Source organism: Cyrtonyx montezumae, unplaced genomic scaffold (assembly GCF_038088225.1).
Source record: "Cyrtonyx montezumae isolate F1298 unplaced genomic scaffold, pur_monq_1.0 scaffold_10, whole genome shotgun sequence".
NCBI classification, from domain to species: Eukaryota; Metazoa; Chordata; class Aves; order Galliformes; family Odontophoridae; genus Cyrtonyx; species Cyrtonyx montezumae.
The window spans coordinates 10531354-10559116 of NW_027071826.1; the positions used below are offsets into that span (position 1 = coordinate 10531354).

Here is a 27763-nt window from a genome sequence, read left to right on the forward strand (position 1 = left end):
AACCTGGGTACTCAGTGCAAATTCCAGTTGATTAATACATGAGACCTCTCTCTGTCTTAAAGCATCCTTGGGCAAAAGACCTTTTATTTTCTTCAATTCAGTACTGCAGATACAATTGACTGCTGGACTACGATATGCATAGTTGTAGTATTTAAAACAAAACATTCATATAATTTAAATAGTGCAATTACTAAAATTCCAGAAATGTATATGGTTTTAAATATATAGGTATATGGGAATGGTTTTATTATCATAATTCCATGCCCTTATAATTGAAATGCTTTGTGCACACTCATAAATAACATGGTAGTTTACTTTTTTTAATCTCAATATAAATGGAAAAATATGATACTTCATTTTCCCACATTTGTTTGATCCTATGCTCCTTTCTGACTGGAGCTCTAGAACTCTCACACAAGTACCATCTAGATCCAAGGAGAGCTGCTGCTATTGCATTGTGGTGGTTATCACAGCCTTCTGGAGGAATTCAATGGATGCTTCTTCTGAAAGTTCTGGCTTTACTCAATTATCTGCTTATATTCAACAATACTGACTCAATCACTTTTGATTTCAAGGGCACGGGACTAACAAATTATTTCCTACATTTGTGACATATCATCACTCTCATTGATGCTGTTAAAGTTTGTGGCTATACTGAAAAGCACTAGTAAGTTGATAGCAAATGACCCCTTGGTAAGTTGTACAGTGATTGCTTGACTATGCTCTGCAAGTGTATGCTCTCATAGCAACACAGACAGCATATCATTCTCTGCTGGCTTCATTAAAAAGAAAACGATCCTACCTTTCAGTTAAAAAAAAAAAAAAAAAAAAAGCTGTAACTGTTGAAGCAGCGTGCACCTAATAAGCTACTTCTAAATCTGGCTCCATCATTTCAGCCTGTGAACTAGCAGAACAGAGCTTGCAGAATCCTTCTCAAGTAAGTACTGTTTTTTTCCTGGCAGCATGTCTGTTGTTTTGCTGTTGTTGTTGTTATTATTAAATAAAAGGTAAAACAGGTAGCAAAGGATTCTTCAGCATTAAATTAGTAGTGCTGCAGTATGGCAATTGAATGAATGCTTTAAATATGAAATAACATACTCTGTTGTTTCATTAGACAGACGTTACTGTCTTTAAAATAAAATATTTAATACATTAAGGTACAAGACAGCAAATTATAATATGTGGATGAAGCTTCTAGCTGCATTGTTAGAAATCTAGTGAAATTGTTTATAATTGACTATCACAATAGGGCTTTTTAAATGAGTTATGCCTCTTTTATTTGCATAATCCACATCATCCACATCATGGAACATGTCTATTTGATCTCATCAGGACTGGAACATGTATCCTGAATATGCTTCTGCACATTAAGAATGAAATTAGCAAAATAATTTCTATCTTCAAGAAAGGAAAAACTCATATAACAGAGTTATTAGTAAAAGTAAAGCTAATATGTAGACATAAAAAATACTTCAGGTTTGAATTAAATCCTGAAGGAAAATATTTGTAATGGATGACTGTATAATTATTCAGTGTCTATCCACCACTAACTCAACAGAGTATAGATAGAATTACTCTTTGTTTGAGAAACAACATGCATGCATGTCATTTGCCAAAATAAACAGCACATACTGCATCATGTTTTCTGCAAGAATATTTAAATGGCTCTGATGAACATGCCTCTTCAATCTAATCAAATGGGGCGGGGCTATAGGAGCTGAAGGTAAAAAAAAATAAAAATAGCAATCTCTTCTTCAAAAGAGATAAACTGCAGATGTTGCAGTAGAAAGGAGTTAGGAACAGATAATTCATGAGTCTCCCTTTACAGTGAGTGTGCAAAAACACACATACCCACATGCACACAAGTGTTTTTTCCCATTTACTTCTAGCTGCTTAGCACCAGACCCTGTGACATACAACTGTGATTACAAACACGCAGGTGTGCAGCACTCGGCAAAAATAGCTGCATCTGAGACATTAAAGCTCTGGTACTAATATCTTAGAAGCTTTCAAGACAGTCATGTCCTATACCTCTGATAATACTGTTTGCCATCATATTTATTGCAGGAGAAAATAAGCTGCATAAAATCAAATGGCTTAATTAACTTCCACAGAAATCTCCCTAAATACTTACCTCCCATTCAAATTATCCATATCCCAACATACCATGTCAACAGAATTCAAGAAACTACCATTCATTTCTCCTAGCTATTTTCAAATTATTCATAACAACACATTTTAAACCATACTGCCAATCCAACTCATTTATATGCAGGAAAGCTTTTTTTAAGCAAACTTTTCCAGGACATATTGAGGCATGGAACTGGAACAACCGTTTCCTTATTTACTGTATAATAAAATAGAAAGTCTTTGGCTGATTATGCATACAGAGATATGAAGAATGAAAGTAGAAATAACAAAATTACTCTGTTACAGTTATGGTGAACAATAATATGCACCTCTTTGTAAGCAACACTAAGCTTCCTAGGACCATCTCTGAGCAGACTAATAAATTAGAATAAAGGAATGGTCTAGCCTGACATGCCACAGCCCTTCCCAAAGTAAATGCAAATCTCAGGATGGTTATAACAGAGCCAGGAAATAGTAAAACATAGTACCTTCCTCGTAAAACCAAAGGAGACATTGGTGGGAAGTAACTCCGCTAATAAGCCTTGATTGATCCATGGCTAATAATATACAGCCAAAAGTGGAAGCTGTCATTGGCAACAGTTTCTGAGACAGACTAGGAGGGTAAGGAGAGGGAAGAGGACTGTATTTGTGAGGCCTCCAGGGAGAAATGATGTCTTCGTGATGAAGAAGAAGGCATTACCTAGATGAAAGGTTCATTTCTTCCTTATGCCTTATGATTATCTAATTTACCAAAGGAATGATTGTAATGAAATCCCATGAACCTACTACAGGTAAACTGTTCTTATGAGAGTCAAAGCCTTCAGGGATTTGAGCCAGTACAAAAAACAGTAAGTTTTTTCAATGTGCTCTTGAACAATTCAGTCTATCACAAAATGTAATAAATCAAATAAGCTCCAGGGGCAGGAAAATAAAAAACGAACTATATAACAATATATTACTCCCTTTTGGTTCATAAATTTCACAGTTTTCATTCCAGTCTCAAACTATCCTCTACATTTAACCTTAATTAATATAATTCAATATTCCTGCAAATGTAATAAAATGATGAGAAAACTATGCTGTGAAAATCTTTAAAATAATTCCTGGAAGCATTACTAGGGTGGACTTTGGCCCCCATGAATTCACCAATCAGGTGATAATGTTCTATGGCTACAATGACATTGTGACCTTGCAAAATGTTTATCAAGTGTTAACTCACTTTGCCTCAGACTGGGAACAGATTTAAAAGAAAACAAATTGTTATAGAAAATATTATTTTGAACATAAAGCAAAATTCAGTGAATGGGAAATACCTTCATTCTACCTCCCCTCCAAAAAAAGAAAACTATTTTTATACCAAAATTGATTGTGCATGAGAAAAAGATTCCATTCTTCCAGTAAGTTTTCATCTCTATTATCATAAATTTTCTTATGTCATTTCCTTCTCTTTTGATAAATAACAATAATAAACAAACATAAAATATAGGGACTGGAAATAAGTAAGAGAAAAGTGAGAGCAAAATGAGAAAAAGAAAAGCATAATTTGAAAGCAACAGGATAGACAGACAGGTTTAAGAACAGACTCAAAGAAGAACAGGCTTAAAAACAGACTTAAATAATATGACACTTTCCTAAAAACAAGAATGAGCAAGGAACAGTGGAAGAAACTAAGACTCTTCATCTGTGTGTTCTCAAAAGGATCAATTATTTTGCTGGCTATTTTCACCAATGACTACAAGGTGAACTGAAGACAGACTCAAATGCTAGTGTAATGCAGATGACATAGAGCTCTACCCATCCTACAGCACGGCTACAAAGAAGGCACAACGTGTGAAGAGCTCATGGAGCAGCTGGCTAAAGCAGAAGCTGAGCAAGAAAAAGGGGATGTTGGCAGAGGACAGAAAGCATTTTGAGGACTCATTCACAGTCCAGGTATGGAGCCTAAGCAATAATATGACAAATAAACTGTTATTCACATGCATTATTGTTTTCAATTTGCTCCATCTCTCTTGGCGGAAGACAGCAATCTATCTTGCAGGTGATACCACAGGCTTTTAGTGAGAAGAAGTGCCAACAAGGAGAAAATACTATTGTGTATATGCTATGAAGCTCAGCCTAGCTAGACCACAAATCTATACTATAGATCAGCCTCCATATCATTTTCAAAGCAGTCCGCTGTCTGAAATGTGGATAAATAAAAGATCACTTAAAACACTTGAAAAAGGATCACAGTCTGCAGCTTCAATTCACTAGCTTTTCTCAGCAGGAGTAAAATTTGTCTTCATGGGAGATTGAAAGGAAAAAAGTCCCTTGGGAATTAAGGGCAACCAAATATCTTGTCATCTAATGCTGTGAATCTCTGGTACATTTCTTTGAGTAGCTAAAAACATACTTAACATGTCCACTGTGAACTTTTCTAATGTTAGGGATCAAGTGACACAATTGCCAACAGCTTACAACAGATTTTAATGAAACACCAATGAAAGATGCTCAGATAGTATGACACTGAGTATAGCAACAAGAGCCTGTCTGGAATGGAAAGTGTTACTGCCACTAAAAATAACTAAAAAACTAGTTTTTTGAAACATTTCATGCTTATGGTTTTCCCTCCTTTAGTTTTAATTCATTTTTAAGCTATATATAGAGCTTGCATGTGAAAAATGAGGCTGGCTCTTGTCTTATTGCAGCTGGAGCATTTTCAGAGAACAGTGACTCCATTTTCAGAGTGGTGCAGGAGCTATGCTAAAAACATCTACTTTTCCTCTAACGCTCAAAATTTCCTACAGGTTTAGCAAAGCTGTATCTAGCAAGCAGGTATAAATTAAGTGGACTAGACTTGTGACTGTGTGCCAGCAAGATGGCATGGTAATTTGTTGCATTGCCTTTGGTCACTCTGTAGTTGTGAGAGAGATAAATGTTTGCCTTAGACTGGCAAAGAGTTAGATTAATGGGAATTTAGAGGAAATCAGATCCTTTAGATCTTTAGATTTAGATTAGAGATCGAAAGCAGAGACTACCCACAATGCAGATTCCGGCACAGGAACATAAATATCTCAAATATCTGCTGGCCACTACAGTATTTTTTCAAACTCTTTTCATGCCACCAGAAACTACCATATTTTAAATAATTTAGACTTACTTCATGCTAGGGGAGGAAGAAGAAAAAAAATATTATCCAAAAAGCAATCCAGTGAGGGGAACACCTGTAATATTTAAGACAATACACTTAATTGTAAAGCAGAAAGGTCAAATAAAATGATCCAAAGTGAACTGAACAGAACTGTATTAAGAGCAGAGTAGTGGATAAGATTTGATAAAATATTCATTAAAGGCAGGAGGAAAGTGTATATCTGAGCAAGAATGGACACTGGAAGGGCTAGGATACAAATATTTAGGGAGTACGTTATCTGAAAGACACATGCATCCTTAGGGCAAATTGAGAAGTTTTAAATGAATTGCACTGCCTACCAGCTCCAGTGGGTGTGGTCACTGATTAGGCAATATTCTGGAGCAGCTAAAGGCTGTAAGAGAATTCACAGAAACATGATTAACAATAAATGCCCTCTATTGTAAAGGGAGAACTCATCCTTTCTTGCAACAAGAAATTAACAGAAAAATATATAATCATAGATTCAAATTCCTGGAGTCTACCCACTGATGACAAAATTTCCCAGAAACAGTCTTAATTTGAATTAAAATAAACCCCAATATTCCATTTAAAATCAAATTTATGCTCTATTTTTAATTAATAACATACGATTTTCCTATAAATCTTAATTTGTAAAAGCCTGTCAACTTATTCTTTAATGCAGATCATTTGCTGAATATCTTATCATTAGTGTATCAAAATGCACAATTTTAAGTACATAAAAACTTTGGACACTTCTTTAGTACTAGAACTGTTGAATGTCTGCTTTGTTCAAAAAATGATCATATCTTCCAGAGCTCTATACAAAGACACTTCCTGTTGTCATAACAACCTTCTGCAGCTTTTTTTCCTGCATGGAAATCTTGCATTTGCTTTTGTGACTATTAGCAAAAATTAAAATTCCAGAAGTTTTAAAGCAGTGATTAGCATTTAAAAGCATAGGGAAACAATGATACATGTATGTATGTGTACATGTACACGTTTCCACAAAACTCAGATTTCAATTTGCAATCTTCAGAAGGAGCTCTCTGAAGATATTGCTTTGCACCAATTTTTGTTTGGAGGTAACTTTTTATTCTCTTTTTTTATCCAAAATATGCAGGCTTCTAATAATATCTGTGTAAATTCACACTTAGAATATAAATCATTCTAACTTAATCTTTAGAAAAAGCTTTTTATGTTTTGATATGTAAAAAGTTTACTATACAGGTCCATTAATGTATCAGTCTTGTCAAATGAAATACTGAATCATTACGTATGTTCCATTAAAGCTGTGATCTTATCTATTACAAATAGATACACTGTTACAAATGCTTCATATTCAGGTGACAATTAAGCAAGAAACATTAAATATTAATATGTTTTTATTCCTATATTTAAGATAAAACAGGATAGAACATCTCAGCCATTGCACCACACAGAATTGCAAAGTTGGAATTTTGAATCCTTTGAACCAGATTGCATGAATTTTCACTATTAAAAGTCTTTTTAGTATTTAGAGATATCAATGTGCTCAAACCCTCATTACACAAAAATGCATGGAAATACACAATGCCTTCCTAAATGTTAAGGATGGGCAATGACGGTGAAAAAAGAAAGTGTAAATATTTGTCAAAGATTACCTAATATGTTAATGGCAGAGCTGCTACCAAAGGACATCATATTTACAGTCAAGTCTGTAACTTAGAACATACTATATTCGATTGCCTTCAACAGATGTACTGAATAATTACAATTACGCTCATCATTTTAAGAATAATGCAACATGAATGCAGAAGTTTTTCTCTTGAGATTATTTTAGTGCTAACAGGACAGGTTCAGAAGAATTAAGAAATGAAGCAAACATCCACCTAACAGAGGCATGTTGAAGCAAGAAATAACAGAATAATTTGATCATTAATGCAGTTCCCCAAAAGTATTTGTTTCAGGGGAATAGTCCAGACTACTGCAGTAATGCATTGCTATTCACAGACATACCTGCTGGCACTGAAAAGACAAACTCTTTATCAGCCAAGTGTTCAAAGAGATTTGGATATAGAAGGCAAAATTATTTCAATGCTTTAGAAAGTCACTCATATGGAAAGTAAATCACCAACATCAAGTCATTACAAGAGATTTCAAAGTCTCAAACATCCATATTCCTGAGCGTACACTGATTTAATATTCAGATACTTGATTAGCATATGTGACAAGTGAAAGTGATTCCTGTGATTTGTATACTCAGTAGATAATATTTTGCTGAATTTACTTAAGACAGATCACTGCAGAGACATAGTTACTCCCTGCTTTGTTAACATCTATTCCAGCTAAGATTTTGAGCAGTTAACAACAGAAGTTCTATATAACTTATATCCATTCCAGCTTAGCCTCATCCAGTTAAGACATCTTCCGTCACTTTGCAAGGGTGGCTTTAATTTTTTGGTCAATATTGTGTCACATTTTGCCAACTCGTTAAGAACGTATGTATAAAGTCATTAGTCAGAAACAGCTGAAGAAAGAGAAGAAGCAGTACTAAAGCCCCTCAGATATAACATCCTCAAGCTAGGTAACCTCTAATCTACAACCGATATCTTTCCTATTTTTCTCTTAAAATGACATTTTACTGCTACATGGATGACATTTCAAAACAAATGGTCTCCTTCTTGACAATATGAAAGAATTCTATGAGCCATTTCTGTTATCTGTTCCACAGATTTCTGTCATGTTTGCACCTTAAAATTTGCACATATGCAGTAGATAGATGAATCTGTGCTTGGAGTTAACTCTGCTTTGTTCACGCACAAATTATCACAGTCCCTCATGAATAAAAAAGCTCTTCACCAAATATGTACAAGCCAGTCCAGATGCTGGATTGAGAATGAGGCTTACTCTGTTTCTGAAACATATTTTAATAAAGTCCATTAAACTGTGCAGCACTGCCACTTTGCCAGGCTCTAATGGATCTTGGAGAGAAGTTCTGAGATATATTAGCATATACCTTACCTCTTTGGGGAATACAATTCACTTCAGTGAGTAACCAGAAGTTTGCAGACATCTGTATAAGGACATACAAAAGAAAAGAAAAACAAAGCCCTAAATTCTGGCTTTACAAGAAGAGAAAAGTGCTGTATTCTGTGACTGCACTGAAAAGGTCATGAAAGCCTTTGTGTTGACAATAGAAAGCATTCACTGCCTCTTCATGCTGTCACCAATCACATTCAAGTGAAGGTGAGATAACCCCATGTGAATAAGGTTTCTGCATTTTAATCCACATTGTCTCTGTGATCAGGATAACATTTGTAACATACAGTGGTGCCACAGAACCACAGAAAATATGGAAACGTTTCAGAAAATATTTCCAGAAAAAGCAATTGATTTCTGATGTGTTAAAAGGATCTTTTTGTCCCCCTGTTACTTGCAAAATATTTATTTTATTTATATTATTTGCTCGCTGTGTTAATTTGAGAGGTTTGCAAGACTTCAGCAGCTTTTATGAGCAATGATTTAAATGAGTCCTAGAATTGTCAATGTGGAGTCAATAAATTATATGTGATGCGCCAAGTGACTGGTAATGAGGGACCTAAATACATTGTCTGTTTGGAAATTTAATGGAATTACATTTTAAACTGAATTGCTGCTAACCTATGAGCTATATAAGGTATTTTAAAATATGTTCCTCATTTACTATTTTTCCCCTCCTTGCCACTTTTCTCATCCACCTCAATCCCTTTCAGGGATCCTTTTCACATCTTCCTGCCCTCAGGGCTTAAGGGAGATCACACAGAGTTCTGCTTATAATCCACTTAACTTCTCTTTCTCCACCTGCCATATTCGGAATGACATCTGATCCCTACCAGTCAAAAATGATTACATCATAGAATAATTTGTGTTGGAAGGGACCTATCTTAAAGATCACCTAGTTCCAACAACCCTATCATGGACAGGGACACTTTCCAGTAGTCTAGGATGCCCCAAGACCCACCCAATCTAGCCTTAAGCACTTTCAGGGATTGGGTATTCATAACATTTCTGGGCAACTTGCTCAGTGCCTCACCAATCCCATAATAAATAATTTCTTCCTAATGTTTAATTTAAATCTATTCTCTTTACAACTTGTTCAAGCATAGACTGATTTTTTGATTCACATAAGAAAAAAAGGTTTAAATAACTTGCATTCCTAAAGTAAGGAAATGCAAAAGCAAACAAGCCAAACTAAACAGCCTTTTGAATTATCAGTCAGTTAACCTGTGAGTACAACATCAGGATGGTTCAATTTTCATGCTGATCACAAAGACTCCTTTTTAGTCTTTAACCTCACTGAAAGTACCTTTCATGTTCCTGCATGCAGAAAACAAAATTAGAAATTCTGTTTGTCAAAGTTCAAAGTAGCCTCTCTGTAAAGAGTGAGAAGAGTCACACATGTAAAGAAGATAAAAGAAAAAAAAAAGCAAACAAAAAAAACATTGTTGAAGCTTTTGATTCATTTCTAATGATAAGTGACTGCACCTTGCTTTGGTTTAAATTTTTAACAAATTGTTTTAGAACGAAAACAGCAGCTGGAACGCGCAAGTAGAAACTGCGAATTATATTTTCTTTTGGCTTTCTGAGTCCAGCAGATCTGCCAGTAAACTTTCCAATAGAATAGCAAACACCAGTAGCATTAGGACAATATAGGATGACCTTCTCTACTATTGGATTTTAAAAAGCCCTGAAACAGAATCACCCCAGACTTTACTTAGTGTGAATTGATTTACATCATGGTAGTTTGGTTTCCAGATCAACAGACAGGACTATATCATATGCTGATTCGGATCAATGAAAGCCCATGCTCATCCACTAAGAACTCAATACCCTGGAAAATTTGCATGTCCTATAGATTCTGTTGATTAGTATGGCTAATTAAAAGGATGAGAATGTGCTATTGATCTAATTATGAAACATATGCATAATTTAGGATGTGTATGGGATAAAATGTGGTGGCTGTTCTATTACATTCACAAAAGACATTCACATTGCCTTACAAGATAGAGGACTTATAGGAGTGCCACTTTCATTGACGCCAGCTGACACACCGACACAAAAATAAATGGAGTCACTGTCGAAGGGCTCCATTTCCCCTGTTAAGCCAGAGGGTGCTGTGCCTGGAAGACCAGCCAAACAAGAGGGGGTTGGCAGGGCGACTAAAGAAAGAGCACGCTGTGCACCCACCTCCACATCTGTAGCAGAAGCAGGAAGGGATGTGGAGAGGAAAGTCTCTGGAGATTTGGCAATGAACAGTTACTCAAAACGCTGCAGCTCCAGTGAGGACAGCTTTGAGTTACAGAATAGCACAAGGTCAGAAGCTAAAAGCTTTGTTAAAAGCAAAAATAAGGATGAAGGCTATCGACCCCATCGATCAAAGCACTGTCAGAAAGGGGGTGAAAAAAGCCATGGACTGGAACACACTTCTCTATACCCTGCAGAAGTTGGAAGCGCCAGCCAAAAGCTCCAGAGGCAGAAGACGACGCAGAAGAAAAGCAGTTCCTCTGCATCTGACTTGAGCTTGGTGAGTCAAGGATCATCAAGTTCATTGTCTGTCGTGGAAGAAAAAATTGAAGCCAAACTGAAATTCTCTCAATTTATTAATGAAGTTACTTTCAGAGTGCTTGATCCCATGAGCTTGAGGTCATATCGAGCTGCTAAACTAAAAAACACCTTTCCATCTGCTGTGAGAAGCCTAGATGACTTACGTATTAAGAGAAAGTCTCCTGAAAGCTGGAAAGAGAACGTTGTAGTTCGGAAAACCCATCAAGAAGTAGACTTAGAGAGTTTGAGAAGTGATGAAGTTGTGGCTGAAGCACGGACACGCAAATTAGAGAAGTCTCTGTCACTGGATACAGGTCCCTCTCTCAAGTCATTTGATAATGGTGCCTCATGCAGAACAAGATCTGGTTTTCCTGTAGAAATCATGATTTCTCAAAGCAAAGAAATGCCACCCACAAAATCTGCATCTCTACCTAGAAGTACAAGCATGGTGAGCTCTTTTTCAAATTATTTCTTTGGGTCATCTGTGATAAAAGTGCAGTAATGTAATTGTTTGAGAAAGTTTCTTTCTGCCTGGGTGGGTTTTTATTTTGTACACAAATTTCTGAGGAGTTCACAACTATGCATGTACTGCTTTTTATATGTCTATATTGGGTCCAGACCTACTAAAGTGATTTTCAACTTTCAGGCTTCTGAGAACTGCTCCAAATCTTCAGGAACATTCCAGCAGCAAGTATTTATGTATTAGCAAAGAGCTGCAACTAAAGTGAAATCTCACAAAAAAAAAAATATATAAAAAAATAAAAATAAAAATAAAAAACAACCTTCTTTACTGTAGACAGTTGCTGAGGAATTCCAGTCAGCTAATAGCATCAAAAAGACAACCTACCTACTTAAATGGAGCTCTGAAAGATAGAAAGTAATTACCAAATACAACAATCGTATGTTCCTATGGTTGTAATATTTTCACAACCTGGCCAGCATAACGAAATTATTTCTATATGTTGATCTAAATTTGGAGTGGTTGGATGACTTAGCAGAAAATTAAAATAATTTAACCACATGAAAGAAAAATCTGAACACATACCAAACCAGAGGATGGTACAAAACTCAAGACTAAGTTTCTTTTCAGCCTAGAAGGATGACAATCTCTTTAATAGGCTGAAAAAAAATCAGGTAAATGTTGTAAAGGGTCATTGACAGTAAAAAGTGCTTCTCAGTACTGGGAGGAAATACTTATGCAGTCTGTCAAAGAACAGATTCACATGGAAAGACATATGAATGCATCCATATGTCTGGCTTGTGTCTTTTAATCTACATTTTTTCTCAAATGGACATATATGAGTCATATAGGGCAATGAAAAATGCCACATGACCACTTTCCTGGCCTCCCTTCTCCTATGTAGATTCACACAGTACTGCTTAGAAGTGTGCTCTGCTCTGCCTTGCAAATTGGAGATGACCATCATGCTGCCGATAGTTTCAAAGTGTTTTGTCCAAAAAGATATAAAGAATCCATGGCTTAATTCCCTTACCAAATATTTCAGAGAAGATACTGGTCATTACTTTTCACTATTTGGAGACATCTGTTAAGTACAGTAGTTCTTAAATTTCTTTCCTTTAAGCTAATTATCATATGAAGCGAACATAGGCACTGAATTGCTAACTAAATAAATCATAACAACTTCACACTGATTTTTTTTCTTTATCTAAAGATTCCTGAAAACAGCCTGTATGTTTAGTGACAATGTAGAAGAATCACAGACCAAAATAATTGAATATGAGCACTGAAAGCTAAGTACTAAACACTTTAGTCAATTGGGACCACATTTTCTCAGTACATCCAAGAATTCCAACTGCATCATTATAATCCCTCTCCTTCTGATACCAACACTGACTGTTTTCAATTCTGTACACAGCTTCTGTGAAATTGTGACTTAGGCTGCAGTAGTAATAAGTAACACTGCAAATGTATGCAGATAAATATTCTTGGATCTTCCAGGATTGGTAAATTATCTTTACAATATCTCATGAGAAATAGGCAGTCAAATATTCTAAGCTATAAAATCTAATGACCAAAGCAAACAGCAGTTCTCTCTTACCCTAACCTCATCTGAAATCATAGACAAAATTAATTTTCCACTGATTCAGTTATCTTAAATACCTTCTCAGTCTCTGCGAGGTTATTTCAGTTGTAAGGAACATAATAGTATTAGTTGCACTAGCAGCAACCAAGCTAGGACAAGATTGAGCTCAGCAAAGAAAAGCAGTCCAAGTATTTTCCAGCTTCATCAGAGTGCTGAATCCTCTTCTTCATTTTATTTTTGACATTTATGGCACACTCTCAAGATGTTAGAAGCCAAGAAGGCCATGTGTGGTTTCACCTATAGCTAACTTAACACCTCATGTCCCAATAACGTAGCATTGACTCCTTTTCCCACTTCTAAGAGGATTGCAGCAGCTTTGTACTGTAGGAGAGATCAGCATAATGTTTTTAGAGCAGCAGATGTGACATCGTTTTACAAGCAACACTATGAGCAGATGGTGTTTAGAGAGTTCTACTTGCCTTCTCTAAAACACCTCCGTTGGGTCACTAATGGATCCTTCGTCTAGTCGAACATAGTGCATAAAGCTGTAATGTTCCCAAGATGACGCATATGGTCATTTACAGCTTCTCAGCTCATCAAATACAAATTAGATCAAAATCTTCTTTACAAAGCATAGACATCTACAAGTCAGTACTCAATAAACTAAGCTATGTATACAAGACAAGATAGAATAAAAAGTCTGAACTGCTTGACAACAAAAATAATATGCTTTCAATGAAATTAAATATCTCACTAAAAGCGATTATAATTTTAGAAGTTAAGATTTGAACTTAGTATTTGTACAATACTTAGTATTGTACAAATCTTGTACTACCACCATTATCATCCATTTTTAGAGAAGGGAAGCAGCAAGTGACACAGACAGAGCTCTCTGGACAAATGAACAGGCACTATTATGGTGCTGAATTTGTTCAAGGTACTGCACTTGAATTAGGGCAATCCCAGATGTGTATACAGACCAGGGAAAGAACTCATTGAGAGCAGCCCTGAGAAAAAGGACTTGGAGGTCCTGGTGAACAAAAGCTGGACATGATCCAGCATTATGCACTTGCTGACTGTAAAGCCAACCGTGTCCCGGGCTACAAAAATAGGGCGATATTATCTGCTCTTTCCTCATGAGTCACCATGAGGAGTACTGCATCCAGGCCTGAGGTCCCCAGTACGAGAAAGATGTGGAGATGTTGGAGATAATCCAGAAGAGGACACAGAGATTATCTCCAACACAGAGAGCTGGAGCCCCTCTCCTGTGAAGAAAGGCTGAGGGAGCTGGGATTGTTTAGGTTGGAGAAGAGAAGGCTCTGGAGAGCCTTATGAACTGGGCAAGATTCTAAACACAAGGGAAATCAACTTTCTATGTCGTCTAATAGTAATAGGACAAGAAAACATTTTAAACTAAAAGAGCATGTGTTTAGATTAGATGCAATGTAGAAATTATTCAGCAAGAAAAGCTGTGAATTCCCTACGGGCATTCAAAAGCAGATTGCATGGAGTCCTGGACAACTTAATCTAGTCGGTGGCAACTTCCTGCCCATTAGGGAGTTAGAATCAGATAATCTTTATAGCCTCTTTAAATCCAAGATGTTCTATGATTCTATGAATTTCTATGCAGCAATCAGGGCTTCAACCAGAACACAAAAACGTTTTTCAACCAAATGTACTAACTGCCTTCATTGGAATGGCTACTCAGCCAGAGAAAAATGCTGACCGCGTGTATTTCACATTGATTTTGATGTCTCTTGGCACTAGCCACTGGAAAGCAGCATTGGCAATCAAGATGTTTAGCATCTATTTTCCAGAAATTTGTATTAATATGACTTTTCCCCCTCCTTTGAGTCTGAAAATCACTTCTCAATTGCACACTCTATCTTTGTGCGCCTCTACAAAGGAATAGCACTTTTAGAGTAATTGAAGTTATAACAGGCTCATAACAATTACCATTAGCAGAGATTCCTGAAAACCACAAAGCCAAACAAGGGAAGGCAAAAGAGTAAGAAGTGGAAATAAAAAGCAATATATTTCTTTTCTCTGGCCCAGGTTTTGCCTAACAACGTTTATGTGTAATTTGTGATAACAAGTTTTGAAGGTATTTAAAATCATTTTTTCTTTTCTTCCTTCAAAGATCAGCCACTACTTATCACATACATGAACAGATTTTTCACCCTGACATAACATAGCTTTGGTATAACACAGAAGCAAAAGAACTCAGCATGTAAAGGATCTCTCCCAAAGGTAGATGCAATAATTAACACAACCGCTTTGGATGGGTGAACATAGTGAAAATCTATGGATACTACCAAGAGAATGTTCAAGTAAAACAAAAATTCTCTTCCAATTATGAATCTTGCACAGCATGCATTTTGAGGACAAAATACAGGGAATCAGTATGTTTGTCTACCAAAGATGCAATTGAAATATTCTGTTTTCTCTGTAGGTCTCCATACTCCGCATGTTTTTTTGACATACAGTGAGAACGACAAGCTTCAAGAGTAGACACTTTTTTATGTGTTAAAGGATGGATCATTTTATATTAGATATGGTCCTCAATGAAATTAAACCTACCTGCCCCAGCACTGTGCACTCGTGCCTCAGAATACTGCAAAATGCATGCAGTGACCTCAGGTCTGGTAAATAATTGGTCTCCATTTGGGAAGATGCTTTATATTTGTTGAATATATATATTTTCAAGAAGCTCTACAAAAACTGAATTTTCAAAGACCATCTCAGACATTTGTTTCAACTGCCTCCTCTTTGAAAAGAAGCTTTAATTTGACCTTATCAAATGAAATGAAATTCAGAGCCAGGAGTTTTAGATGACAGGAAAACATGCCTTGAAGTTAAGAAAGAAGCAGTAGATTCCATAAATCATGGCTTTAAAAGGCTCCCAGAACCCAGTTTAGGAAAAAATACTAAAAGACAGATTCAAAAATGATTTGAAAAAAACTGTTGAAGAGGTAATTTATAAGATTTAGTCATAAGTGGGGTCTTAGTCAGACTAGTAGTATTTAATATTAGCAAGAAGATCAATTTATTTGAGATATCACTGTCATTGATATTCAGAGAGTAAATAACACATGCAATTCTGCTCATTTGTCCAATTTGAAAGTACATTACTGCACTTGTACTCTTGTGTAATGATCTTGAGAAGATGCTTATGAAATTTCCAGTATGCTGACTCCTGACAATAGTCAGGCACTTAATATGTTTAAAAGGTTTCCCATTCCTGAAAATCAGTCCTGTTGGGAAAGCCTTCAAGTCTTCTAGCCTGTAGATTTCAGGCTGTGTAGCCCTCTATTGTCCAACAGCTCCTAATTTCTGACAGTAAATTCAATGCCTGCAAGGATAAACTAAAATTAACCTAATACACACCTGCACTAGTTTAGCTTATGAGCACTAATATTTGATGTTATCTAGGCAAGAATGATCAGTTATATAGCAGTGTCTGCCTCCTGCTCAGATAATGAGAGCATTTAAAACAAAAGAAAATGAGGAATAAATACTAGGCTTGTTCATTTTTATGAAGCAACTATTTTTATGCTAGAAATAAAGATGTATTTGCCCAAAAGAAAATCTATTCCCTAGATAACTGTAGTAATATAACCTTGCTACATGAATATGGGTAAAATGAGCAGCTGTTGAGTATTCAAAAACTAGTTCACAACCATTTATTTCTACAGCAGCCAGCCAGACCTTTCACCACTTTCTTTGCTGAGCTCTGTGCTGTGAACTCACAGAATGTACTAGACACATCCTATTCCTGGAGACTCAAAGCTGAATCATAGTCTTGCTATGAGAAAACTGGGACTGCCTGTAAGCCATCAGCAGGAGCCAACATAGCAATGGCCAGTGGAGCTTGGGCTGGGGAGAGATTACTGTCTGGGACTGGAGGGCATTTGTAGGCTATAATGGTCCTGGATGCCAGGGGCAGGGCACAGCACAGGAAAACTTCCAGCTGCTAGGAAGCAGCTGTTACCACAGTGAAACTGCAGCAGGGTTTGTTTCCATCTCCCCGTGGCTGGGCCCTGCCTGGCCATGGGTCCTGCTGAGCCAGGTCCACACACTATCCAACCCAGCCCTGTTTCCAGGGAGGTAGGTGTATAGTACTAGGGCTGCCGTAGTGCACCCTGGTTACTCTGCTCTTTGGTGGGGTGCTCTGACACACACTGGCTACCAGGGCCACTCAGTGTCATCAGAGTCTCCTGGAAGATCCAGGAATTGCAATAACCTGACAGCAGCCGGGGAGGGAAACACCGGATGGATGGGGACACCGCACAGTGCCACTCAGAGCTCATCTATGAACAGCAATGGAAGCTAAAACACTGCCCAGTACACAACGGGTTATCACAAGAAAGAATTGTAGATGCCCCTGTTAAGTACAGGGAAGTTGGACTAGATGACATTTAAAGGTCCAACAGAGGACATTTAAAGTATCAACTCAAACAGTTCTATGATTCTATGAAACAAAACTGTGACACTGCAAAGAGAACAAAACCATTGTTACCCAGTCATTATTGGGAATTTAAATGGAAAAACAAATTGTTAATAAAACTGCTAAATTGTCTTCATGGATGCCTACAGTTAACATTAAAACACAAAAAAGGATCTTAATTTGCCTTACATGTGTCTTCCCTCTTCACTTTTCAATATTTTGAGGTTTTCTCTTGCTTCTTATTTGACTGTTACAGTAACCATAAAATGGATGCTAAGCCTGGCAGCAAAGTTACATGATGTAAGGGTTCAGTCCATTACAATCAATGCAGTTAATTAAAAATACAGTCAAAAGAGAAACAGTGATGAGAACTGGAACACAATAAATAATTAAAACAAAATTAGTTTGTCTCTTTTTATGAGCCAAACTCAGTCCCCCGTTAGAACAAAATGACTTTTACCTCATTCACAGCAATAACAGCAAACTCGATAGAACTGTTGATTCTCGTTCCAATGCTACCTATGCTAAGTGCAGAAGCCCTAAACTCCACCTTCGTGAACATGAAGTCTTTTAATTATTCCAACAAAATATGAAACATTCCCTTATTGTTGCAGGGAAACTGTTGGCAAATAATTATTTAACTGTTTATTTATGTGGGGATTAGGCAAAGGAGAAAGGACCAATACTGATGCCCTCTCGAACAATTGGCAGTTTATTTGTACCTTACCTGTAGCCATCCTGAAGCGTAGGCACTAACATTGTAGGAAGAAGCCTGGAAAGGAAGGGGGCTTTGTTTCTCAAGCACCAGGCATTCAGAACAGATGCTGGGCACAAACAGCTAATGTTTCATTTCTGAGCTCAAGTCTTCAGGACTCAGTTTTACAGGTTATTGTGTCTCTCTTTGATATTACCACAGCAGAGTTACTTCTCTATATACTGCGCACTGACAGCTGTGGTTGGTTTCCTGCTTTTCTTGTATTCATTCACATCTTAAATGTTCCTTCCTTCCTTGAAGAATATAAATCTCTCCCCTGTGTTTTGAAATGTTAGTGACAAAGAACAGGATGCTGAGAAGGTTTCAGCTTTCATTTCCTCAATGCACAAAATTTCCAGTTCTTACAGAAGGAAGAAACAAATGAGCCCTTCTAGATGAGTCACTATTTAATAATGTAATAATTAGCTAAATATAATGACAACCAGGCATTATGGATTTTCCACTGTTATTGGACTTCTATTATCAGAAGAAAAACAATAGGTAGCTCTTCTAGTAATTCAGCTATTTTAGTGCCAGAGATCAATACTTTGATTCTTGCAGTTCTCAAAGATATGAAGCCTAATAGCAATAATAAATACTAGCATGCTTCCTCAAAGCTGTAGTGGAATTTTACAAAGGTGTAAAATCCAAAAACAAAGGTTAAATCCTTATTTTCTGTTGAACATTTAAGACAACAGTTGTTCCTATACCAATTGTTGCTTTGTGTAGTAACAGCTTTTTTTCTAGATATGCACTGTTGCAAAATATAGGTAAAACTCGTCATGAATTTATAGGGCTTGCCACCATATATGAGATTAGTAAAAACTTTTCTGTGATGGTAAAAGCAGGAGAAAGCCTAATGCTGTTTTTTCTTACAATTATCCACGCTGGTTTACTGTATAACTTTGAGTAAACATGGAATTTTATCCCTTTCACCAGCAGTAAAATTAGAATTAATCATGAAAAAAATCCATGTTACTTTGTGTAATGTTTTGACTTCCTCACATAAAATTGATTGTTGCAGAAATATTCCTTTGGAATGTCAGGTGTTGAATATCCCAGAATTATCAGTTCCTTCCTCTATTAGCATAGCTGGAGGAGTCCTTATGCTAATACACACAGGAAAAATTTCCAATACCCCTGCAGCGCTTGTAGAACAATAGAATCATAGAATATCCTGACTTGAATGGAGCCATCTTGTGATTTCACACAGGATTGCCTGAAAATTAAACCAAATGTCCAAGAATGCTGTCTAAATGCTTCTTGATCTCCAGCAGGCATGGTTCTAAGATCACTCTCAGGTACTATGACCATTGGTGGGAATTTTAATCTCTACTCTCATACCACCAACATCTGCTTCTGTTGTCATGTGCCAACAAACTAAAATAAGAAGCATTACTTTCAGACGAGCTCTCATAATTCCAGAGTGGTCTACGGGTATTGAAAATTAAATCAAGCCATTTCAACATCAATAATGAACTGTCAAATATTTCCTTCAAAAATCCAGGTTTTCCTTGGACCTGCATTGGCACATGATTTTTCCCACTCACATGAATGGCAGGCTAGTTGGATATTTCTGATATTTCTCTGAGTGCTGTTTTGAACTTCCCTGCCACCTAGCAATCATCCTCAAACACTTCCTCAGTTGTCTTAGATCCATCCATTTAACAATTCTTCCACAAAACAAATGACTCAACATGTTTTACATGATAATGGAATATGGTAGCCTGGCTCAACAGAACATCATTTTCCTTCTTCTGATGTACTCAAATGCATTTCTTCTGTCTTAACTCTGCCTTCCACTGTTTATAAATGTTATGTCCTGATAACAACGTTTCTCAACACCACCCAAAGCTCATAATCTGAAATCAAAATAACCATATTCTCTTTGCATCTTATTTACTGATCTATTTCTCTTCTACTGCTGTATCACTCACTTGGCCTCTGGTACTGTCCTGTTTTTCAAGGACATAAATAAATTGATGCTTTCAGATTCTCCCAAAGAATTTGCAAAATACTCTTATAGTTTATGTAATTAACTTTATGTTAGATCTAATTAAACACAACTCGTCTGATACTGTTTATCCTTATTCTTGTTTCCCTCAACATTTTGAATTCTCAGCTTTATCTACAGCATCATTGCACTGTCAAGCCCTGAAAAGCTTGTTCTCTGTACAATGACTTTCATGACACAGCAAATTTAGATGTCTTATCTAAGGCTTGTCCTAAATCTTCCAGCAGCTGGTGATGTTTGCTCCAGCCACAACCCATCTCACAGTTTCTCTGAACTGAAGGCCTATGCAGTTCAGACAGAGCCCAGTCACTATATTTGCACTTTCCTTTTATAGCTCAAAGTTAAAAATATCTTGCGTTTTTATGTCAAGTATAGTGCTCAACCCTCTGTAATACAATTTTACAGCTAAATTACTTTGTCTGGATTAACTGGGAACTATTTACTTCAGAACAAGTGCAGCAGACCTTACTACTGTGGGAAATAAATCTACTTACTGATTATGCTGTTTCAATAAAATTTACCATAAAAATACTTTCCACTTGACTTCTGAATTTAAAAAAATAATGGATCTAGTTGACCTGTTCACAACTCTGATTTCTGCTCTATACTGTACTTTTTAATTTAGAGCTGCTACAGTGGAGTACAGCACTTCAAATAAATTCTCTTTTGTCATTTCCAATATTCCCACTTAACAAATATATTAAAACTTAAGCAACTGCTATGTTTCTGCATTGTATTAACAGCTTGCCTCTCAAAACACAAAATGAACAAACAAAAACAAAAAACTAAAAGCCACCACACACACACAAAATAGAAAAATTTGGGAAAAAAAAAAAAAACAAACACCTTTTCATATACTTTTGGCACAAAAGCTTGGAATTACCTATCACTGGGTTTTGATTGATTACCTTATTCTTTGAAAAATATGCTTCCAGGATCATGACAAATATTGAAAATATGAAAGACCAAGGATATTTATGTGGTTATTATCAGTATATAACACGTTGTGTCTGCTGTGGAACTTCTCATTACTCAAATGTAAAGTCAAAAGCAAAAAGATGGTCAGCCCAGCAATCTGGTAAGCCCACAGCAATCCTCACATCTTTAACTCTCTCATAAAAACAGATGCAGATTGTCCCAAACCTCTGCTGCTAGACACCTCCTGCCCTTCTCATCAGCACTGAGTATTGCAGTGATAAATAGGTAAATTTTCAGAACAACCTACACATATTCTTTTATTGCTGATGATAAAGAATGTTAACAATTTCCTTTGGGTAAAAATAGCCTGCCTATTGGTTATTAATCGTTTAGCCAGCACTGATTTGAAACATCTAGATAAACATTCATAACTTCAAAGCCTTATATTTGATCATTTATTTAACTAAACTACTTAGCATAGACGTAAGAATGACTTCAAAGCAACAGCTTGTTTAAAACTCCATCTGAGTAAGTTAATTATTAGATGTGACTTGTTATCTTTTGAAATAACTGGTTTAAAAATATTCCAAAAATCCTTGCTGCTTTTATTTTTTTATTATTTTAATGTCCCAATTTCATTCCATTTGTTTCTGCTGAAAAAAAAAAGTCTCTTCATTTTATGAAGAGGCCTTACTTTACCCTGTTTCTACTTTCCTATTTCTTTTTATTTTAAGATGGAATTAATTTCTCAAGAATTCTGAATAGAATTTTGGCAGTTATTCCTTAATAGTGCTTTGCCTTCAAGCTGTTTATCTGATTACACATTTCTACTATTTATTTTTACATTTTCTCCCAAACTCTGCTTTTTCTTCTATATTAGCCATATATTTAAATGGGGAAAATGTATGTCCTCCTTTGCCTGATATTTAATTTCAGTCAAATTTCCATGATCCTTTGCCTACACACAACTCTCCAGGAACCCTGATATCAGGTTGAATATTAGGAAAAATTTCATCTCCAAAACAGTGGTCATGTGCTGGAAAAGGCCACCCATGGAGATGGTTGTCAACAACCTTGGAGATGTTCAGGAAATGTTAAGGTGCTGTACTAAGAGACATCATTTAGTGAGGAAACATTGGTGGTAAGTGGTTGGTTGGACTGGATAATCTTGAAGGTCTTCTCCAACTTTGATGATTCTACAATTTTATGTCTTGCAAGATTTCAGTTTGCATACTGTCTTCTACCTTACCATTTGTTATATGAGAGGAAAGACTGCCTGTTCCAGAAAAAAAGCATGAGGTGCTACACTTGCATCCCTTGTCCGAACAGAGAGGAACTGGAAGCAGCGGCTGCATGGTTCTCAGGAACCTGAGTTTCATTTTATGCTGATAAAAAAAATTATAACAATTCATTTCTCAACCTGGGTCTTACATAGCCATAGCAGACTAGGGGGAGGAATTAAAAATATTGTTTTCCAAAGTTCTACAAATATAAGTACTGAATTATTTATATCCCTATTCACAAGACAAGTTTTGTGCTCTAGCCAATGTACCCCAAAGGGAGTTTAAGAGAGCACCTGTAACAGCCTCTGAAAGGTACTTAGTTTCATACAACACTATCCTTTCCTTTTCAAAAAGAAGTATGAAGCCATACAATGCAATCATAGTAAAACAATTTTTCATTGAATATAGACTAGATCAGCAGCTCTCAAAAGGGTTGTTTCAAAGGAAATGACCTTAAAAGATTCGCAAAAATTAAGCGTAACAGTATTAAGCCTTTTCATTTCACTTTTAAAGTAATTATTAATACATGGATAACACAAGAGTTGACAGTGTGACAAATATTATAATCTTAATGAGATTACAGCAAAATTATCTCATTTTTAATTTTTAGAAAATAATATTAGTATTATCGATGATAAAATTATACCCCTACATGTAAGAAGAAAAGTTAAAGATTTTAAATTAAGAGACTATAATACAGACGGTGGAGAGTCAAGGCGTATTGACTATATAGCTAAAACGAAGCTACCATAACTATTGATATAAAACCAGAAGGATAGAAGTGTTAAATAACTATCTTCACATTTGTGCATAGGATAACAAGATTGGTATTAGAAAGTATGACAAAAAAGTTAAGAGTGATATTGAAGAATTATGCAAGAATTATCCAGCACCAGAAGAAATTTGCATGTGGAAACAAAGGACGTACTTCACAGTCCCTCCAGCCACAGAAGCAGGGCTGACTGTTGCATAAATACCCATCTCTTTCTTCTCAAAGGTGTCTTAAAGTTATCATTATAATTATACAAGGAGATTGCATTTGCCATATTTGCTAGGTCCTGGGGAGCTCTGTAAAGAAGATGAGCTCCTTTTAGAATCAAGAAGTCAGAAAGAACTAAGAAAGAAATTTTGCTGCTTTAAAAAACATGCTAGGAAAACTAAATTATAGAAGTAAATGGTCAAAAAGATTAACAAAATGACTAGGGTCATACTATAGCAATAATATAGGAAAAATCTATGAGTGAAGGAAAAAGCTCTTAAGAATAACAAAAATATCTGGAATAAATCAAGAGATCATTGATTTGAAAGAGAACTAACCAAGTTGGGTGAATATACAGCAAGGCAAAATTCGGTGCTGACAAATCCAAGAGTGCTTGGTGGCAAAAGGTCTAAATTCATAGGAGGGTGAAGAGGGGAGAAAGAGGAGGAAATAGAACAATCAATCAATCAATCAATCAATAACACATGAAAAACCCTATAGGAACATTTGCTGAACACTGCTGCTCAAAAATGTAAGAAGAGAAACTGTAAGTTCTGTGACCACATCATTCCAGTCTAGTGAACTGAAAAGACTTCTGATCTTCATTTTGTCAACACCAGACAGAGCCAGAAAACATTTAGAAAAGGAACAAAAGGTAGTTATCTTCTTTAGAAAGAGATATCAAAAAAGAATGGATTAAGTTTAGGAGAAACATATACAAAAAGCGGGAGTATTAAAATTGATTTTCAGCTGCTCCCATTTCTACTTTCACAATGTGAGAATGGAAGACTCAAATGACACAGAAAAGCAACACATTCAAAAATACTCAAACAAGTGCTTTTTAAACAGAGTAAATTGTATAGGGAGCTCATTGTCTCAAAGCAATCTGAATGTATGAAAGATCAGTAGGACTCAGAGTAAAGTTAGACATATATCTGAAGGTATATAGATCCTCAGACAATTACAAACCAAGCTCTCCCTGACAGGTGTTACAAAGTTAGTCCTGACTTCCTGAATATTTCATAATTATTCAGTGGGTCATTTAATCCATTTTCTTGTGAAAAGTAGGGATAAGACCCTTGTTTTTGATGCTGTGTATCTGTTAGCCATACATTTCAAAACATCTCTGGAGATCACTGACGTGGAAGACTTGTAGAGTGCTTCGATCATCACCAACCCAGAAAGAACACTATACATTGGTATATTTTACACTTCTGCAGGACTATTGTAGCTCTAGAAACATTATAAATGTACAATTTTTTGAAGGTGAAAGAGTTTCTACTGGGCCAAAAAATGTATCTGACAAAAGAAATCCACAACCAAAGCAGCCTCTTTGTCTTTAAAATTTTGTTGCTGAAATTTTATTCAGAAGAAACATCATGAATTTTCTGTTTGCTTCTCAAACTGTACCAACTGGTGTAATAAAATATATTAATTCTCCCTATAAAACTTGACTCCCTCATTTCATATCTGCCAGTTATTGCTCTAAAGCTTCGTTTTCTAAAAGAGTGACCTGACAGTATGAAATATTTCTTTCTAGGGCTCATTTGGCTCTGTACTCATAGGCAAGCTGCCAGACTGACTTCACTATAGTGTAGAGGGAGCTGATCCTTGTAGCCCTTTCTAGCAATGTCTGAAGTACAGGTTTACAGGCAAATCCTTGCTATCCCTTTTGGTTTAAGAGAGGGGAGAGTGATGTCATCCTCTCCCTGATAAATACTGGAAGTTCATAAGAACTCTCTACCCCAAAGTAATATGCCTGTTGGATGAAACTCCGGAAGCAATTGAATCAAATGTCAAAAATCACACACAGACCAATAGAGCCAGAATTTTGTTCGATAAATTTAGATTCTTCGCCTTGTTGAAAAAGGACATCAGAGGATGGTCATTCTCTGACTAGCTCTGGTATTTTCCTATAGCGTATATAAAGAATAAAACATTTACAACATGTTGATTATAATTATGTAGTGATGCTTATATTATATATTCAAATTTCTTTTTTGACTGCTAAGCACATTCTTAAGTTTTATACATATACTCCCTTTTCCTGTCTTAAAATTTTATCTCCCTTTTATCTTATGTTTCATATGATTTTTTTGGTTCAACGGATCCATTGTTCTATCACACTGATGACAATACATCTTTCTTGATTTTCTTCCCGCAGCATATAATGTTTACACTGTTAAAAGGAGAAATGTAAACCATTATGAGAGATGATAGTACTCTAATTTGGGGGGCACTTTGCATTCTCACCGTGAATCTTTTCGGAACATTCTGAAAGTTATTTTAAGAAAATACTCTTATACGCTAAGTAGTTGCTTATCTGTTTTGATGCCCGTTGGTCTGCACATCCCCCATTTTATCAGACTAACTAATTTATCAGTTTTTCAGTACTTAAATTCCATCTACTTTGCTGTAAGCAATTGGTAAATGCATAGCTTTCCTTTATTTATTTCTACTTGAGATTCATTTCTCTATTCTGACACCAAAGATCACTACAAGTATTCAAGTACTTTTAGTTTAATTTATACCTAATTCAGTGCCCTGTTTCATAGAATAGTCAAACTTAAGTGTTTTACAAATATGACACTCCCTCTGAATATTTCACCGAGTTCACCTCTTTTTGTCTCTGAAGATTTCACAGTCCTTGCTCCTTCTCTCTGCATATTTGCAATTCTGGGCAGAGGTGTTTACAAACTTCATTAGAGAAAGTCTCTTCACAAAGGGACTAAAACACACATTCATATTCCAGCTAGTCTTGTTGTCACACAAAGAATTTGTTGAAAAGCAAGATTTGGAAAGCTAGGTGAAATGAGTCTTGAACGACAGCAACGTCTTCCCTCTTCAATTAAAAAGAAAAATCAATTTAAATTGAAAAGAAAACCTTTAACAGATGCTAAATATACTTCAGTCTATAGAGCATAGCAAGATTAATCTTTGTAAGTTATTTTTTTTCCTGGGCTTTTTTTTTCATTTAATCATTGCAGTAGTAATGTAGTTTTCCTAACTGAAATAGGATTAGGATTGCAATAGTCATTGCATGCTACATAAATACGAAGGAAGAAATGATAACATTTATAGCACAGGTACACTGTAAGCTACAGGATGGATTGAGGTTTAGGCTGCAAGATCCCAAATATGAGTACAGTATTTTTATAATAGCAGAGTACAAGAGGCTTCCTGAAAGTCAGTGAGGAAATGTAAATTAGGCAAAGGAATTGAACCCATCACCCCCTCTGCTGCTTCAAACACTGTCTCCCTTTTCAGCTGACTTCTTGGAAGATTTCTTTCCTTCTTTCAACCTTGACTGTAAAGCCAGCATGTGGTGACACTATTTATAGAACATTGTTTAATTCATTAGAGTCCCACTCAGACATTCCTAGTTTTTCCAAACCTATACAATACTTTTGAGTCTCTGCAAGTGGCTCTTTGCATTCACACATTTGTCCTTCCTATGTGCAAACCTGCCATTTTCCTAGTAGTGATGGATGTAACACAGTTCCATAGGTGTTTCTGAAATTATAACCGCCAAGAAAAGGCACCCTCAGAATAGCAATTCTGACAGTGATTTTCTATTGATGTTAGGTGAAAGAGAGCAGTTCTGTAATGGCTCAAAGGTTCCATTCCTCCAGAAAGGCCAGAGCCTCTCTATTCCTGACCTGCCCTTGCCAGGTATTCATCAGAAAACCATTAGCCCAGCAAAGCACTGAATGATGCATTGTTAAGACAATAATGCTTCCTTCACAAATTTCATCAGCACAACACAGCATTTTTGCAGGTGTAGGCTGTCATCATTTGATACCTCCCATTCTTTCCTTCTCTATAGCCTTTTAGTAGTCTCTCCTTATGTTTCATTCCCCTTTTCTTGTCTCTCTGGCGGCCACCTGAGATGCAAACAGGAGACTGAACTCAGTCAATAGTGCTGCTTCACATATGGTCTGTGGCTCAGAAAACATTCAGGGTCACAAAAGAGAACAGTCTGTATTAAGTGTCTGCCAAACAACAAGAAATCAAACAACTTCCCTGATGTGGGGTTAAATAGTAACGCAAGCATTAAGAAAGAAATAATCACGTTGAATAAAAGAAAAAGACATTCTTTTCATTCGTGAAATTTTATCATAATTTCAGGTAGTTAAACTGTAAGATAAAAATACAGAAATATTTTAGGTCTGTTTATGGTTTTATTCATTCATTCATAATTTTACTATGTAATTAATTTTCCTCTTTAGGGCAATCACTCAACTGGCTGTGTCTATTAACAGCACATAACAGAGAACTCACAGAAGGAAATTTCCTTGCCTTTGCAAAAGAAAATATCTTAGAAGATGCAGAATGTCAGAACTCCATACAAGCACACAATCAGACATTTACAACATTCTTAGTAGTTTCATAAATCTAGAATATCTAAAAGTAATGCTTTACATTACTCCAAAAATGCCACAGTCCTAAATTACAGTGAACTTCATTACCTGAAGATCCCCCTCCTTTGATGGTATTGTAG

The 27763-nt window shown here is 36.1% G+C and overlaps 1 protein-coding gene across 3 annotated transcripts in view; it reads left to right on the forward strand.

Annotated features, from left to right (window-relative positions):
• Window positions 1-755: 755 nt before the first annotated feature.
• The window catches only part of BEGAIN (brain enriched guanylate kinase associated), a 145659-nt gene continuing 118651 nt past the window's right edge, over window positions 756-27763 (forward strand). For all 3 annotated transcript variants that reach the window (XM_065755679.1, XM_065755676.1, XM_065755678.1), the window contains exons 1-2: window positions 756-937; window positions 3936-4062. In XM_065755679.1, coding sequence (XP_065611751.1) covers window positions 4015-4062 — 48 coding nt within the window. In that variant the 5' untranslated portion in view covers window positions 756-937; window positions 3936-4014. The remainder of the gene's footprint in view (window positions 938-3935; window positions 4063-27763) is intronic.